The following is an 18,651-nucleotide window of genomic DNA, read 5'->3' as shown; positions in this document are numbered from 1 at the left end:
TAACTTTTTAGAGCAAATTGGGTCCAATTCATTTCTAATATGGTAATATCATACAAGAGTGTATCCAATATTAATATTGTGCCATTTGTAGATGTCCAATTTTAGAGACTGTGTTGTAATTAACTCATATATATATATAAAATATTCTTCATATGATTTGAGCAATTCTCCCATAAATTAACTTTTGAAGTTGTCCCTTTGATGCCAATTCATAGAAGCAATGGAACCAAAGGCAATCCAAGAAGTGGAACTAAACTCAGGCCACAAGATGCCTACATTGGGTTTTGGCACAGGAACTGTGCCCTTACCACCCCATCATGTGCTCATCCCTGCATTCATTGAAGCCATCAAATCTGGCTACAGGCATTTTGACACTGCTGCTTATTATGGTTCCGAGGAACCTCTTGGCCAAGCAATTGCACTAGCACTAGACCAAGGTCTTATTAAAAGTCGTAATGAGCTTTTTGTCACCACCAAATTATGGTGCACTGATGCTCATCCTGGCCTTGTGCTCCCAGCACTCGAGAGTTCATTACAGTAATTCTATTACCCATTTATTTGATTGTTACAATTTTGTTTTTCTTAAATTCGATACATTGGTTCATTATATTTTTTGATCATATAATTATTATTAATAATGATTAATTATATGATCAAAATAATGTATATAGTAAAAAAAAATAGTGTATAAGTTGGGATAGGGAAACAATCTCTCTTCAAGATTTAACTTTCGGGATTGAGTGTTAAATTCAGATTGAAATTATTGGTATTGATTTATTCTGACAATTATTGTTGAATTCATCATGCATGTCATTTGTTATTGGATTACACTTGTTTTATAAATTTTACACGGTATATGCTCAATTCTTGGCATAAAGGAGATGTGTTGTAGATTTCAAACTAACACTAGTAATATGACTAAAATAATATATATATATATATATATATATATATATATATATATATATATATATATATAAAAGTAAGGAACAATTCTTTTGGTTTAAGTTTTGGAATTGGCTAGACTTCAACTTAAATTCTAAGAATTATTAAACAAAATTTTAATTTTGATTGAAGAATAAAATAAAATGTTTATTTGTTTTATGCAAGTTTCATCCTTTGTCTAAAAGTCTAATTATTTGAAGGTTACATTTTCATAGGAGGTTGGGCCTTGAGTATGTGGATCTTTACCTAATTCATTTTCCAGTGAGGCTAAGGCAGGGAGTTAAAGGGACCAAGTACAGCAAAGGAGAGATTCTTCCTTTGGACATGAAAGGGACATGGGAAGACATGGAACGATGCTCCAAGTTGGGCTTGGCCAAGTCCATTGGTGTGAGTAATTTTGGGGTGAAAAAGCTTTCAGAAATTCTACAAAATGCACGTGTTCCTCCTGCTCTTGTCCAGGTATTCTTATGTTACTAGGAACATTGATCAATTAGAAAAATAAAATAAAACTTCCACATTTCGTTTGCTTAAATAATTAACATTAGCATGGACATATGTGTTGTGTCATTTTCTTAGTCGGTAACAAATGTGTAGTCTCGTAAATGTCCTTTTGAGAAAGAGGCAACTGGGCTTTAGGGAAAAGGTCCATTTGTTACTGGGCACCTTTAAAAAGCCCCATTTTCTTGATTTTGTTCTACAAAATTTACCAAAAAAACAATTCATTAAAAAAGAATAAGTATATATATATATCCCATCCTTTTATTTTCAAACATTGCACAAGGTTTTGAATTATTGTCATGATTATGTATTGAGTAGTAAAATTAAATTACAAGCAAATGCACTGATGTTTCCCCTTTGTTACATATATATATAACTTGATGTTATTAATTTAACTCTATTCTATTTCATCAACAGTTAAAGAAATTAACTAGTTTAAGTATGAAATTGAGGCTTTAAGTATAGTGTTATTCCGTAAAATGCGTCCTTTGCAGGTGGAAATGAACGCAGCATGGCAACAGGAAAATCTGAGAAAATTCTGCAAAGAGAAAGGAATTCACGTGAGTGCATGGAGCCCTCTGGGAGCTAATGGAGCTGTGTGGGGTTCCCTTGCTGTTATGGACAGTCCAATTCTAAAGGACATTGCAATCAAAACGGGCAAGACTGTGGCACAGGTGAATTAAACATATATAGAAGATCATGCATACAACATGTTTTATTTTAATATATAGATTATTTTTTCATCCATGTGAACTTTTTCTTATTAAGTAAATATTAATTATTAATTGTTAGTCGAGAGAATCAAACTCACAATTTTTTTTCTTCTTACTTTCTCTTTTTAGTATCATGAGGTCAACTTTGTAACTCTTATCCATGTGGAACTCATTATATGCTATTGCAGGTTGCATTGAGATGGATAATAGAGCAAGGTGCTACTCCAATAGTGAAGAGCTTCAACAGTGAGAGAATGAAGGAAAATCTTAAACTATTTGACTGGGAGCTAAGTGAGACTGATTCGGAGAAGATTAAACAAATACCACAACATAGGGGTTTCAGTGGTGAGCGTTTTGTCAATGAATTTGGACCTTACAAAACTCCACAAGATTTTTGGGATTGAGTGGACTTGAATTTCAGTACAATACTGTTTATGCTCCTGCTCCTCATCCACAAATTAAAGGGCAAAACTATGTGTATCGGCTCTTTTAAGATGTTTACTTTTAGAAAACAGGGTTTCAAATAAGAGTTTAATCTCCATATATTTTCCGAATAAAGTCCGATTATTTATACCTTTGATATATTTCTAGATAATATTCGATTTTATCGGGACGATGTTGAATTAGACATGTTGAATTTTGTATGTTCTAATAAAAAAAATTCAAAATAAATACATTTACTAAAATATAAAAAAATACATTTTAACATTTCTTTAAATAAATAAAAAACATAAAAAGTAATTTTGAATTGATCTCATCCTTTAAAAAATTCAAATTTAAGTTTGTTGGATAATAACTTAGTTGTTATAATATTAATCAATTATAATATATAATAACTAATTATGATTTTTAGAGTAATTATTATAAAAAAAATTAACATATTGGGTATGTTAATTTTTTATTAGATAACAATGTAAAAAAAAATATTTTATCAACACGTACGCTATTTAGTCTTTAAATAATAGTTTTTATAAGAAATTCAAGAGCATAAATTGTAACAAGTCCGTTCTTTTTATCTATTTATATGTTATAAACAGATTTTTTTTAAAAGCAAGAAATTTTTTAATTAAAAGAGATATCCAATTTAATAGTATTCAAAAGTATCTCCAATGAGATTGCTTTTCAAGAAAAAAAAATGACCTGTGGTAAGAAAATTACACAGCCTAACTTTCTTGCCGATAAGATCCTTAAATTTATGAAATAAAATGAAATTGTCCTATTATATAGTTTATTTGGACTTTAAATCTTATTTATAGATATTAACCGTAACATAACCGACACATTTGTCAACCGTTGCCATCATTTTGATTCTTCTGTCTACGTGGCACCTGCTCTGCAGCATTTCATTTCTTATTATTGTTTGCATATGCCTCTCTTTGTCTTTCTTCCTCTTGTCTCACCCAAACGTGTGTAACCATAAGATATCTTTATATGCTAGCTAGCACCATTTTAAGTCGTGGCAGAACAAGAGTGGTTTCTTAATTTTGAAGTACACAATAATTTTGGTCTCTGATCGACAGTGACTTCCTATGTCAAAAGAGAAGAAAAGATCAATCAATAGTGACATTCGAGTCACATGCAACATTGCCTAAAATGTGGGCCTAGAATTCCAAATCAAATACCCCAAGGAGTTGGCACGTCACAGAACATCCCCGTGAGTGGGCAAATCGTGGATACACAATAACATTTCATTTTTTTAAAATTAAAAAGAATTATTTAAAGTTTTTATGAATTAAATAAATGAGAAAAAATAATTTTTATTAATTAAAATAAGGATGTGATAGTATTAAAAAATAAATATAATAAAATGATGTTTTAGAAAATAAATAAATATTTTAATTGATTATTTATTTAATGAAAGAGTAAAATAGAGCTTTTTTATGAAATAATAGAATAGATTAAATAATAAGCTCAAAGTATCCTATTTATAAATAGAGACTATTATATCAGTTTTCATATTTACAATACATTTCTACATTTTCTATCTCTCAACTTCGTTCTCCATTCTTTCTCTCTCATAACCTTCTTTTTCCTGCATACACCCAAATTTATTCTAGTAAAACTACGATTTTGGATTCGTTAACCATTGGATCGTCCTAAAATTTGGACACCACCTTCAGAACTCATTTTTGCACATTCCTACCATTGGACTTTGCAAAATAATGTGTGTAGAGAGAGAAAAGTCCCTCGGAGAGAGTGAAATTGAGATTTCAATCTCTTCTCCTTTTCTCTAACGCTTGGAAACGTAGTAGAGCAACTAGAGGAAAAGCTAGAGACGCCGCTATCGATGTTGGACTACACATGTCAACTCGCTTAGAGATAAGAGTTGAGTTACTCACGCTTGAGGATTTGAATGAATATGTATAGGGATCCCTTGAGGATAAATTTTGGACTATTTTTGGATTGTTTTATGAATTTCAATTATGTTCTTATTCTTTTATTCGTGAATTGGTTGTGTTTGGCATATCAATTGATGTCCCAATGCGAAATTGTTGTGAAATTGATATGTTCTTGTGTTGAGTGTGAAACCTATAAATTAAGTTTTTTCTAATTAGCATGAATTGATAAAATTAAGTAAAGAGAGATTTATCATAAAAGGGAGTGAGATATTGATTTTGTATTTTTCTCCTTTTCATGCTTTTTAGGGTTTTTTATATATAGTTTGGAATTAAAATTATAATTTGGAATTAGAATAAGCTAACAGAACGACATTTTCGATTATTGTTTTAGTTTTAATATTTAGTATGAGTTTATATGTTGTTTCATATTGTTATTCTTTAAAATTGGCCAAAGTCTATTTAACTATAAGATTCTTCAAAAATTTTAGTGAATCCATGTTGTAGTTTTGTTTGATTATATTTCACTTTGTAAATTCATGATTAGAATATCTGTGTGTTTAGTTATTTATATAGTATGTGTTTATATATGTAATATTATTTGTATACTATGAATTGTGGTTGAGATTGAGTATAAGTGGCAAGTTGAACATGTATTAATTTGTGAGATACACGTGAACATGTGATGATGGATTGTGACGTGTTAAATTGTGAACATGGGATATGGTTGTGAATAAGTGCGTGGTTAATACTTAATGTGATATTACTTGTGTTTTGATATGTGAATTATACAATTACCCGACTGGTGTTTACCTTGAGAAAAGTGTTTATGCCCGAGGTGTTAAAAAGAAAGTATAGGGTTCCAAGTTAGGAACTTAAGGTGTTAAATTATAGCGCAATGCACGATGTATTAAAAAGAAAGTGTATGGTTTCAAGTTAGGAACATCAGGTGCTAAATTGTAGTGCAATGTGTGATGTGTTAAAAGAAAACTGTAGGGTTCCAAGTTAAGAACCCGAGGTGTTAAATTGTAGAGCATTGTGTTAAATGTGTTTGAAAATAAGTATGAGGCCGTGAGTATTGTATAATTCATGAGTGTTGGACAAGTGGTCTCAATAACTTAAGAAGGGGTAAATTAAGTCTTACAAAATTTTCAACTAACAAACTTTTAACCCCTTTTAAATGATAGGCTCAGAATGCAGAAGAAAAAACAACAATCAATTTAATAATGTTCTTTGAACATGCAAGACAAAATTGATTGCAATAAAATAAATAAGATAAGGGAAGAGAGAATTGCAAACTTGATTTATACTGGTTCGACCACTTCTCATGCCTACGTCCAGTCCTCAAGCAACCCACTTGAAATTTTTCACTATCTCTGTTTACAGACTTTGAACACACATTGGGATCCCTCACCCTTGTGTTCAATATTCTCACAATCCAAGAGACAATCAATCTCTTGATTACAACTGAGTTTAAGAGATGAATAGAAAGATTTATCTCCTTTAGAGTAGATGATACAAATTGAAGTTCCTAGGTGAATTCTCAATAAATTTGCAAGTATTTGACCAATAGTTGTTGAGAGAGCATTTGAGAATTAAATTCTCTTAGAATATCTTTTTTTTTTTAAGTTAGACACATATATATAGGCTCATCATGCCTTTTCAAAATGATTTGAAGAGATATGTCTTTTTAAGGAGTTTTTCTGAAATTTTTAAATTTCAAATTTTAAATTTTAAATTTTTCAAATTTCAAATTTTAAATTTTAAATTTTTCAAATTTCAAATTTTAAACTTTCTGATAAAGCTTTTTAAAACAATTTTACTTTTGGTAATCGATTACCAGTGAAAAAATGTTTTTTTTTCAGAAAATGTTAAAAATATTCTAAAACCTTTTTATAATCAATTTAAAAACTATGTTATGAGGCCAAACCTTTGCAATCACTAAGAGACTCTTTTAACAAAGATAGACTAAGACTGAGCTTTCTTCTTGATCTTTGTTTTCTTGGTCTTGATTTAATCTTGAAGCAATCTCTGTTTGTTTAACCTTGAATGTTTCTTGAAGCAATCTTGTTTGATTATACTTTGGCATCATCAAAAACCTGTATTCATACATTCACAATGAGCAGTATCTGCATGCGAAAGTTGTTTTAGGGGTTGACCCTGAATCAGGAAGGTGAGGCCCTAACGGATTCTTTAGAGTCTAGGCCTTATGGGTAAATACACTCGGTTTGAGTTTTCCTTTAAGCTTATGTTGATCTCATATAGTTGGAGCATTCTCACAAAAAATAGTGATCCTGACTGGTCACCTTATGATTTCACTTAGTAAGAATGACCTTACATACCCTTTGTGTGGCGTGTCTTGTTATGTACTCCTAGGCACCCTGGTGTTATTTTTCATTGACATGGTACCACATTGAATAAAGGATTAAGTCTTAGTGTATCTGTTGCATAACACATGTGTAATGATCATTGTGACTTGTTACGTGATGGTGGGTAATGAATTGTGTGAGTGTGAGATGTTGTGTTGTACTTGAGATTTGTTGTTCTACACAAGTGATTAATGTGAAAGTGTGAAATGTGATTTTGTGATTAAATCCTTTGGACAAGTAATGTTATGCAATGAGTGGTAAAATGATGTAAATTGTGCTAAGTTGAGCTTGTTATACTTATATTATATACGTGTGTCTTCTTTTATCTCTACCTATTTAAGAATGTGATAATTCACTCCCTATGTGTTATTTGTGTTTGAATCTTGTGATGATCTCGAACCTTATGTTCATGGGAGCAAATGACTAGGTGGATTGCTTTAAGGAACTTCAAGCTGGAAGACGTCGGGACATAATGCTCTGATAGGATGTGACATTGGGACATGAATTTCTGTTTTAATTAAATGATGTTTCAAACATGTCATTTTACTTTATTTTATTGTGCTACTTAACTTAAGTTCTTTTATAAACTTAAACAATCTTGTTTTGAACCGAAAATGTTTCTGAGAAGTTTTATTTGATAACAATGAAGTGAATGTGGACCTTTTACCCACGTGCATTTACATACGATTTTATTGAATAAAATTGATTTAATTAGATTCCGTATTTTATGTTTTTACACCATCTACCCTGACATACATATACTTAAGAAAAACATATAAAAATCTGGAATTTAATTAAATCAATTTTATTCAAATCACTTAAACAAATTCACGTGGGTAAAAAGGTCACATTCAATTCACTGTTACTAAATAAAACTTATTCAAAACATCTCCTGCTCAAAACAAGCTCGTCCAAAACTTCAAAGAATGAACTAAAGACTCAGCATGTGAAACAAAATGATAAAAATTACATGCCCAGAACTTCATGCAATTAATATAGAACTCCATGTCCAAATGTCACACCCTATCGGAGCATTGTGTTCCAACATCCTCTAGCATGAGGTTCTCCATAGTCATGCACCTAACCATCTACTCTCACAAACACAAAATTTGACATCATCACAAAATTCAAACACAAATAATAGACAAGGAGTGAATTATCACATTCCTAACTAATAGAGAAAAACGAGACAACATAGATATACATATTATATAAATGAAATACAACTTACTTTAACACAACTCATGTCATTCCATCACTTACCGCGTAACATCACATCTCAACACTACACGTCTAACACATTTTCACATCATTCACGTACTTAAGGATCAAAACATAATATCACTCAACCAATCAATATCAATCAATACAAAAACTTCGTCAAGTCACTCTCACTAGGTGAAATCATAGGGAGACTAGTCAGGCTCGCTCTATTTTACGAGAACGCTCCAACCATATGTAATCAACATAAGTTTCAAGGAACATTCAAACCAAGTGTATTTACCCCAAGGCTTACACTCCGAAGAGTCAGTTAGGGTCTTTCCCTCCTAATTCAGGTCCAACTTAAAAAATACTTTAGCACGCAGACTCTATCTATGAACTGTATAAAACACACGACTCCTCAATTGGTCTAAAAATAATTTTAACTCGTCGTGCCTCAAAGTGATTAAACTCGTCGAGTTCCCACAATGGATTTCATCACGATACTCATCGCGCATTAACTCGTCACTCTTAAAAGGTCTTATAGTCATGTGATTATATGGTTCATAGCTCACAACTCAATGCACACAACATCTCAATACACATGTGTGATCTCACAGTTTAACACATACTCCACTTGTCACTTACACATAGTTTATCATAATTCCATAATCCCAAGACAACATGTTATCATGCCTCATGCATTATATACATGTCACACAATAATAATATTAATATGTTATGTTCATATGATTAAACTCCTCCAACAATTTCACATAATCATATGAAAATCAAAGGAATCAAAATCATAGGTAAAAAACATGAAAACACCAAGAGCACTCAATTTTATCAACCAATTCACATCAGGATATCAATTGACTCGTCAAACACAACAATCTCATAATTATAATCCAAAAGGAAGAATCACAATACAGTAAACCTCCTAAAATAAATCTCAATTTAATCGTATAAGGATCCATACATATATTTATTCTAACTCCAATTACGATAAACTCATCTCTTACCTCTAAGGGGGCTCACGTGTATAGTCTGGTAGTGGTAGTGATAGTGATGTCTCTATAGGTTCCATAAGATTCCTCAAGCTTTTCCTCTGGTTGTTCTGCTAGGATTTTCAAGTGTTAGAGATAAGGAGAAGAGATTGGAGCCTCCATTTCACTGTCTCCGTGTGAGGGACATTTCTCTTACTATAGGCATTATTTCACAAATCCCAACGGTGGGGATGTGCGAAAATGAATTCTAAACCTGGTTTTCAAATTTTACAAGTCCGAGATCGTAGTTTTACTCAGATATGTTTGAGTGTATGGGAAAAGGAAAGAGTTTTAGGAGAAGGGGAGGAAAAACGAAGTTGAGAGAAGAGAGAGCGTAAAGACATACCGTAAATGTAAAAACTAACTTAATATGTATCTATTTATAGCTAAGGTACTCTCAGCCTATTATTTACTCTATTTTTATTTATTTTATAAAAAGAAACTCTATCTTACTATTTATCAAAAGAATAAATAAAACATTTTTTTCATTTCCTAAAAAAACACATTTATTTTATTTACCTTAAAAATATTATTTTAATTAATAAAATTATTTCTCCATATTTATTTAATTACAAAAATCTCATTATTTTTCTAAAACTCTATTTATTTTTAAATAAAATCTTTTTTAATTTATTTTACAAAAAATAGGATGTTACATCACACACCCTCTTACATTATCACCTTCTCTTACATTATAAATACTGCCCTTACATAATTAGAAAGATACCTCAACACTCTCACACTAGTACCACCTATCCAGCATGCTTCTTGTATGTTTGGTTTGGGGTTGGTTCCATTGTGGGAACCAAAATTAACACACACAAAAATAATTTATCATGGTTCAATATATCTTTTCTTTCATAGTATATTTGGATGCATTTTAACTCCATTTAGTGTGTGTTTGAATTTCAGTTGAAAAAATGGAATCTAATTGAACTCAACTTTATAACTTAAGTTTTGTTAAATGTAGGTTTAATGCAACTTCATTTAAGTTTAAAACTTTTTCCGCTCAACTGAAAAACAAGAGAATAGTAGCTTTGGACTCAAACTAAATTTGAAAGAAAGTTACGGTCAATTCAACTGTGAAAATGATTTGTCAAACATGCAAATATAACTTTTTGAGAGATGAACTCTAGTTTGGATGGTCAAACGCCAAACCAAACACATCCTTAATCTTTATTCATACACTTCTTAATTCGTTTTAGTTAAAATTTTAGATTATACATATTAAAATAGATTAAAAAATGCATGTGTAAAAAATAAAATGAGTATTATTTGTCCCGATATACATATTTATATAATAAAATATATGAAAATATGGAATTACATAAAATGAAATTTTATTCCATGAATATAAAAGAGTTCACGTGGGTAAAAGGTTCACATTCACTTCACTATTACAAATAAAACTTGTTAAAAATATTTTCGGCTCAAAACATCATGCATTTAAAACAAAAGCTCATGCCTCAATGTCACATCTTATCATAGTATCGTGTTTCAACGTCCTTTAGCATGAGGTTCTCCATAACTATCCACCTAACTATCTGCTTCCACGAACACAAAGTTTGAGATCTTCACAAGATCCAAATACAAACAACACACAAAGAGTGAACTATCATATTCCTAACTAAAGTACGGATAAACAAATGCATAAGCAAAATATATTATAAAAATATTTATCACATAATTGAACTTAATACAATTCACGTCACTTCACCACTTTATCATTTTAAAGCTAATTTTTCAATTACTAATCACATTACACATGAATCACACTCGATTCAAAACGTAACAATATTGATCAATTTCATAATAAATAATTCACAAGCGTTATGCAACAATTATACTAAGACTCAAACCTATATGTAATGTGGTACCATGTCAGTGAAAAACCACATTGGTGCGCTTAGGAGTACATAACAAGACACACCACACAATGGATATGTCAGATCACCCTCACTAAGTAAAATCATAAGGTGACCAGTTAGGGTCACTTTGTTTTGCGAGAATGCTCCAATCATATGAAATCAATATAAGCTTAAAGGAGCACTCAAACCGAGTTTATTATCTGCGTGCAATGAGAATTTCTCCCTCCACAGACATTACTCTGCAAATCCCAGTGGTGGAGATGTGCGGAAATGCATTTTGAACCTGGTGTCCGAATTTCATGACGATCCAACGGTTAATGAGTTTGAGATCTTAATTTTACTTGGTTAGGTTTGGGTGTATACGAAAAAAACAAAGAGTTATGTGCAAGGGACATTCCCCTCACCACAGACATTATTTTGAAACTCCCATCGATGGATATGTGCGAAAATAAGTTCCAAACCTGGTGTTCAAATTTAACGACGATCCAACAGTTAAGTCTGGGATCTTTGTTTTACTGAGACAGGTTTGGGTGTATGTGAAAAAGGAGGGGGTTTTGGAAAAGGAAGAAGGAAAAAACGAAATTGAGAGGAGAGAAATGATAGAGATAATAGAGTCAGTTTGAAAACTAACCTAATATGTCTCTATTTATAATTAGGATACTCAGCGTTTATTCTTTACTCTATTTTTTTATTTTATCATTTTATAAAAACAAACTCTATTTTACTCTCTATCAAATGAATAAATAAAATATTTTTTTTCTAAGGACATATATTTATTTTATTTACCTTAAAACTAGTATTTTAATAAATAAAATTATTTTTTCTTATTTATTTAATTATAAAAACCTCATTATTTTTTTAAAACTCTATTTATTTTTAAATAAAATATTTTTTAATTTATTTTACGAAAAATGAGATATTAATATATAATGACTGAAATGTAAAGATTTTACAAGTATAAGTATTAAATGAGTAATTGAAAAAAAGTTTAATCTTATAAATAATGCTTTTTTTCCTTCTCCATATATCATGAACACAATAATACACAATCCCTTTGAAATTAAATACACTTTAGGACAAAACATGACCCCTTAAAAAGAGATAGTACCTCCCATTCCAGTTACATTTGTGACAAAGTTAGAAAGAAGGAGAAAGAAAGAAGATGGCAGGAAAGAAAATCCCACATGTGTTGCTGAATTCTGGACACAAAATGCCAGTTATAGGCATGGGAACTTCAGTGGAGAATCGTCCATCAAATGAGACCCTTGCTTCAATCTATGTTGAAGCCATTGAGGTTGGTTACCGTCATTTTGACACTGCTGCAGTGTATGGAACAGAGGAAGCCATAGGCCTAGCCGTGGCCAATGCCATAGAAAAAGGCCTAATAAAGAGTAGAGATGAAGTTTTCATCACTTCAAAACCTTGGAACACAGATGCACGCCGTGATCTTATTGTCCCAGCTCTCAAGACCACATTAAAGTACATATAATCTCCATTCTCACATTGTTTCTAATGATCTTAATATTGTGTTTGTGCTCACTTTTTAATTTTATTTTATTTTGTGGACAAAACTTAGATGCGGTTTCATATAAGCTTAGTGTTGTTCTACAACTTGAATAGGAGTTTCACCTCGGTAATACACATTAACATTTGATGGAAACCTTTATTACACGGATTACCTGAGTGAAACTCCAATTCTGATTGGAGAACAGCGCCAAAAGCACTAATAGAACTACATCTAAGTTTTGTAATTGCTTTTATTATTTTTCTATAACTACTAATGTTGTTTGAGTACTTTATGTGCCACACAATGTTGTTTAGGAAGCTGGGGACGCAGTATGTGGATCTTTATCTGATTCATTGGCCAGTGAGGCTGAGACATGATCTTTAAAATCCAACTGTTTTTACCAAGGAAGATTTTCTGCCCTTTGATATAGAAGGGACATGGAAAGCTATGGAAGAGTGTTACAAGTTGGGATTAGCAAAGTCCATTGGCATATGCAATTATGGTGTCAAAAAACTCACCAAACTCTTGGAAATAGCCACCTTTCCTCCTGCAGTCAATCAGGTACCATAATTTGATTACTCCAGAGATGTATATTTGGTTTGGCACATAGTTATTATGATGGTCTTGGACTTCTTGGTACTCATGTTATGATGTTGAATTATTGTTTTTTCAGGTGGAAATGAACCCATCTTGGCAGCAAGGAAAACTCAGGGAGTTCTGCAAGCAGAAAGGAATTCATGTTAGTGCTTGGTCAGCTCTTGGTGCTTATAAGATATTTTGGGGCTCTGGAGCTGTCATGGAGAATCCAATCCTCCAAGACATAGCAAAGGCAAAAGGGAAGACCATAGCTCAGGTAAATTTTCAGCATAAAATGGAGCAACTTATTCATCAACTGTGACTTAAATTCACATATTCTTAGAAAAAAATGAGAAGACAGAGAAGCCAACGCTTATGACTTAAAAGCAATCAAACACTTACAACAGAAAAAGAGAAGTGCCAGCAATACACTCCTTTTAAAATACTCTTCACTTTTGATTGAAACTTGTTGAAAACTATAAAATTATTAGTTTGACTGATTAAATAAGTAGTAGGACTGACAATATTATATAATTTCCCATAAACTTCAGTCCATAGTAGAGAATGAGTTCAAAAGAATACATCAAGAGAGTATGATGCTAGCAGTTTTGAGAAAATAGTAATCCTTTCACAGTTTCACTATGTACACACTTCACAGGAGCATTTTTGTAAATAGTAACATTATCATTTACTGTGAAGTGGTCAAATTGGTTTGTATCAAAACCACACATGAAGTAAGCAAGAGACTGACAAAAAATGGTTCTTGACTTCTTGTCTTACTCATTTTTTAAATCACTTATGCCAATAGCCAACAGAAAGTGTGCTTTATTAATTCATGGTGACACTGTCATTTCAGGTTGCACTTAGATGGGTGTACCAACAAGGGTCAAGTGCCATGGCTAAAAGCACTAACAGGGAGAGGATGAAGCAGAACCTGGACATATTTGATTTTGAGCTGAGTGAAGAAGATTTAGAGAGGATCAGTCAGGTTCCTCAGCGCAGGCAATACACGGGGGACATGTGGCTATCTGAAAATGGGTCTTGCAAGACCTTGGAAGAACTTTGGGATGGAGACGTTTGAGTATTTCTTCAAGGGTCAAACTATGTTTTAGGATAAAAATTATGAAAATAAGCAAGATTTGATTTCCATGTTATTAAGATGTCTTGTACTACTATTATCATTATGGTTGGCTCAGTCTTCATATAAGGACCTAGCTGCCCTTAATTAGTTTTATTTCACAAGTGCCCTTGCTTGTGACCTTGAGTAGAATAAGAGTGTGGCATTTTTATCATAGGAGTAAGGTTGTGGTGCCTCTTCCATTCAAAGGAAAAATGAAAAATATATATCTGTTATCAATGCATACATACCATCACCACCAACCATACTGCACTAACATTCTATGCAAATGTTTATGGATTTTGCTTAGTTATTTGTTGAATTTAGGAAGGAAAAAAATTAATGCACAATATTTCTACAAACACTATCCTTCCGTTAAATACATAGATATACGTTTCTGAAAACTTGGAATTGGGCTCATGAATATATTTTATAAATCAACCGATTTTGTTTAAAACTTGGCCAAACAAAAAAAAAGTTTGGACCTACTAAGAATCAACCAAATAAATAAAGAAAAAAAAAAGTTGTGTCCAAGACTCAAAACAAAAATGCCAAGGAGGAAAATTCAGTTAATTTGGCTAATTCCAGGTCGTAATCCATGTTTCTAGTTTTCTCCGAAGGCATAGCATAACGTGTGGATACAAACAGTTGACTGTGCACCAGATAACACTTCCATATATACTAACAACATTCAACACATATCAGACCCAACAGAAGATATGGAAGCAAAGAAAATCCCAGAAGTGATACTAAACTCAGGGCAAAAGATGCCAGTGATAGGCCTAGGAACCGCATCAATTCCTCTTCCACCACATGAAGCTCTCACCTCCATCCCTATTGTTGCCTTTGAGGTTGGCTACAGACACTTTGATACTGCTTCTCTGTATGGAAGTGAGGAGTCTCTAGGCAAAGCTGTGGCATAGGCCTTAGATCTAGGCCTTATAAAGAGCAGAGATAAAGTATTCATCACATCAAAGCTATGGACCACTGATGCTCACCCTGACCTTGTTGTTCCAACTCTTAAGACTCACTGCAGAAAGTATATTATGTTTAATTACTCATTTGATCCTTATATTAGCACAATCTTTTATGTTTTATCCCTTACACCTAAAAGCTGTTCGTTTTAGTACCTACACATACACTTTTTATTGTATGTGCAGAAACTAAATCCAAGTAGTTTCTAAATGTGAGGAACTAAAACGTAAAGATCATGCAGTCATAGGAACCAAATGAGTAATTATACCTATTTTGTATATTATCTCTTCTACACTTTGTTTCTCTGGTTGCATGCTATGTAATAGTGTAAGTTTCCTCAAAACTGTTTAGGAAGTTGGGGTTGGAGTATGTAGATCTCTATTTGATTCATTGGCCACTGAGGATGAAACCTGAAGCCAAAGGGTACCATAATATATTAAAGGAGAATGTGCTTCCCTCCTTTGACATGAAAGGAATATGGGAAGCTATGGAAGAGTGTTACAGATTGGGCTTAGCCAAGTCCATTGGTGTTAGCAACTTCGGCATCAAAAAGCTCACCCAGCTCGTGGAAAATGCAACCATCCCTCCTGCAGTCAATCAGGTATGAAGTTTTAGCAACTGCATGGGAATTGATATTTACGCAGCGATGATGTTAGACAATTGATATGATAGAGTAATTAGTTGTAAGTTGTTTTAATTTAAATTGAAGTTATAAATAGATTTAAATTCATGTTATAGATATTTAGTAGATAATAGAGTTTGTTATCCTCTGTACTCTATATATATCTCTTGTACATTCACAATTAAATGTGAATAAAATTCTAGTTATTTCATCTTTCAATAGATGAAACACTTGGCACACTTGGGGGCAGTATTGATTCCTTCCATTGGTTTTAGGTGGAAATAAGCCCAGCATGGCAGCAGGGGAAACTCAGAGAATTCTGCAAGCAGAAAGGAATTCATGTGAGTGCATGGTCACCACTAGGAGCTTACAAAAGTGTCCATGGTACAAATGCAGTTATGGAGAGCCCAATCCTTAAGGAAATCGCTTGTGAACGACAGAAGAGCATGGCTCAGGTTGCTCTTACTATCTCAGTCTTAATCCATCATCCATTACAACTCTACTTTTTTTTACCATGAAGTTCAAAATCTATAACAAAATATAATGGGAATAAGCTCTTCTTGTCTCTACTTTTTTTTCTTCATATGTCCTTAGCCAAGTACATATTTGAAGTGTAACATTTTTTTATTTCTACCAATCAATAAAAATAAACTGAGGTGTATGCTCAATCTTGACTACTTAGAACAAGTTTCAGCAGCACTAAAGCACTATCCAATAACTTCAACTTGAATGACAGTAGTATTTATGAACAACAAAGACTCAAAACAAAAGTTTTAATATGTCAGAGACTCAAAACAATGGAAAAAATTATTAGGGACCTGGAACAAAATTCAATCATTTCCCTGGGACCTTAAATGTATTTAAGCTTATATTTTTTTATAGTTGATTGTTCAAAAGAAAACTATAAGTATATTCACAACGGGCAATGCCATTGTGATGCAGATTGCACTAAGATGGATATATGAGCAAGGGGCAATTGCAATTGCGAAAAGCTTCAACAAGGAGAGGATGAAACAAAACCTTGACATATTTGACTGGGAACTGAGCCAGGAGGAATCACAGAAATTCAGCCAGATTCCACAACGTAGGATGTTTCGTGGAATAAGTTTTGTATCAGAAAATGGGCCTTACAAGACCTTGGAAGAGCTTTGGGATGGAGACCCCTGAAATCATTACTAGTAGCAGCAAAATATCATCAAAATGTGTATCTCTATATTTACTTATGCAACCCAACTCCATGCATTTAAAGGAATAAGATTTGATTAATAACTTATTGGGGGTATGCTGTTCATGTGTTGTTAACTTGCCAAGACGTAATTGAGTAGGATCTAACTATCAAAACATTTGAGCTGAAGGAGATAATAGAAAAGGAAGTCCTGGCATTTAAATAAAAGATCACTTTATATTTTTGTATTTTGGGTATATTCTTCCCTTGTTCTTATAAATTCATACACACTCTGACTCATGATACTTGTAGATGTCCAAGACAGTTTATAGGTACATATGATATCTTTTGACATCATTAACAACAAAATAAGACCAAAATATGGGAGATATATTTGGATAAACAACTTAGTTGAATACTTATTTAATCAAAGTTTGTTATATGAGAGCTTATTCATAAACTTGACTCTGGAATTCAGCAAAAAAAAAAAAAATTGACTCTGGAACTTATAAAAATAAGCTGAAAAACTTCGTAGCAAGGTCATAAGCTTTCGAACCTACAAGTTTTGTATAAGCTCTTCCAAATTCCCCCTATTAACTAAGCACATACACGAATAAATATATAGTTATCAATACATTAATAAGCCAACACACAAATAAACTGAGGTGTATGCAACAATTGTGAGGCTTTGATACCTTCAATCCAGAATGCTCGCAGAAGTTGCACTTGCAGCCAATCTCATTTACAATAGTCCTCTCGTAATTTCTTCACGATGAAGTCTGTTTCCCATGTCATTCTCATTGTTTTCTATAAGAGCTGAGATAATTATTTCATAAGTTACAACATTAGGGATGCAACCACCATCTTTCATTTTCGACAGTATGGCTAAAGCTTCACCAAAGAAACCCTCTTTACAAAAGCCCATTGATCGTAACATTATACGTGGATACATTTAGATGATAGCCTTTAATCAAAAGATCCTCAAAAACCTCTCTTCCATTATTAAGTTTTCTACCTTTTCACAATCCATGAATAAGTATAGTAAAAATATAAGGTAAATTGAATGGTTAAGAAAGAAATGAAGAGAAAAAAGGTTGCAGGTTTGATCCCTCTATTAACGAAACTAACATTTGCAGATAAAAAAGTATATCGTGTATGTGTACGCATCAGGCTGAATTCCTTGGTCTACCAAAATGATTGTGAGAAACCGCAAGCTAGTTAACTACATGATCAAAACCCACCTGTTACGCAGAATATGGCTTAATTGAACAAAAATCTTGATCAAAACCCACCTGCTAAAGTAATAAAACTTAGCCTACCAAAATGATGAGTCCACTAAGTCAGAAATACAGAGAAGGAATTGAAAAATAAAGATCAAATTATATGTCACATCGTATTACGAGAAAGCTACGGTTTTGTTAGCTGTTTTTGCAAGTCAACAGAAGGATTACAATAAATTTTTACTTTCCAACATTCTGATCTAATGATCATGTGTCAATCATGGTACTGTAAACATGGTGGTCGTGATCTCCCTCTCTGAGAGAAATATTCTTTTCTAGTCATTTATGTTATCTCACTCTTTTAAAGAGATTTGCTATATACTATGGCTACTATTTTTTTTAGAAAGAATATTTTAATAAGTTACAGTATGAATATATTTTAATAAAATTAAAGTTATAAACTACTAACAATGCACTTTAATTTAAGAAAA

At 32.4% G+C, this 18,651-nt stretch overlaps 1 protein-coding gene and 2 pseudogenes across 2 annotated transcripts; all 3 read left to right on the top strand.

Annotated features, from left to right (window-relative positions):
* On the top strand, positions 1-2,734 carry LOC114425914 (methylecgonone reductase-like). Its single transcript, XM_028392891.1, has 4 exons — positions 1-537; positions 1,161-1,404; positions 1,938-2,117; positions 2,345-2,734. Exons 1-4 carry the CDS (start codon positions 221-223, stop codon positions 2,558-2,560), a joined length of 957 nt encoding a protein of 318 aa, XP_028248692.1. The 5' UTR covers positions 1-220; the 3' UTR covers positions 2,561-2,734.
* Positions 2,735-12,125: 9,391 nt separating this feature from the next.
* On the top strand, positions 12,126-14,355 carry LOC114425913 (annotated as a pseudogene). The gene is made up of 4 exons (XR_003669311.1): positions 12,126-12,457; positions 12,800-13,046; positions 13,159-13,338; positions 13,918-14,355. The product of XR_003669311.1 is annotated as a methylecgonone reductase-like (transcript).
* Positions 14,356-14,750: 395 nt separating this feature from the next.
* LOC114425915 lies at positions 14,751-17,168 on the top strand (annotated as a pseudogene).
* The last annotated feature ends 1,483 nt before the right edge of the window (positions 17,169-18,651 follow it).

Source organism: Glycine soja, chromosome 9 (assembly GCF_004193775.1).
Source record: "Glycine soja cultivar W05 chromosome 9, ASM419377v2, whole genome shotgun sequence".
Lineage (NCBI taxonomy): Eukaryota > Viridiplantae > Streptophyta > Magnoliopsida > Fabales > Fabaceae > Glycine > Glycine soja.
This window is presented reverse-complemented; position numbering and strand designations above follow the sequence as displayed.

Bases quoted from the DNA above. Each gene is read 5' to 3' on its own strand.
- LOC114425914 (XM_028392891.1), top strand. From the start codon at position 221: ATGGAACCAAAGGCAATCCAAGAAGTGGAACTAAACTCAGGCCACAAG. The intron at 1,405-1,937 runs GTATTCTTATGT...CGTCCTTTGCAG, and splicing joins TTCCTCCTGCTCTTGTCCAG to GTGGAAATGAACGCAGCATG. The intron at 2,118-2,344 runs GTGAATTAAACA...ATGCTATTGCAG, and splicing joins CGGGCAAGACTGTGGCACAG to GTTGCATTGAGATGGATAAT.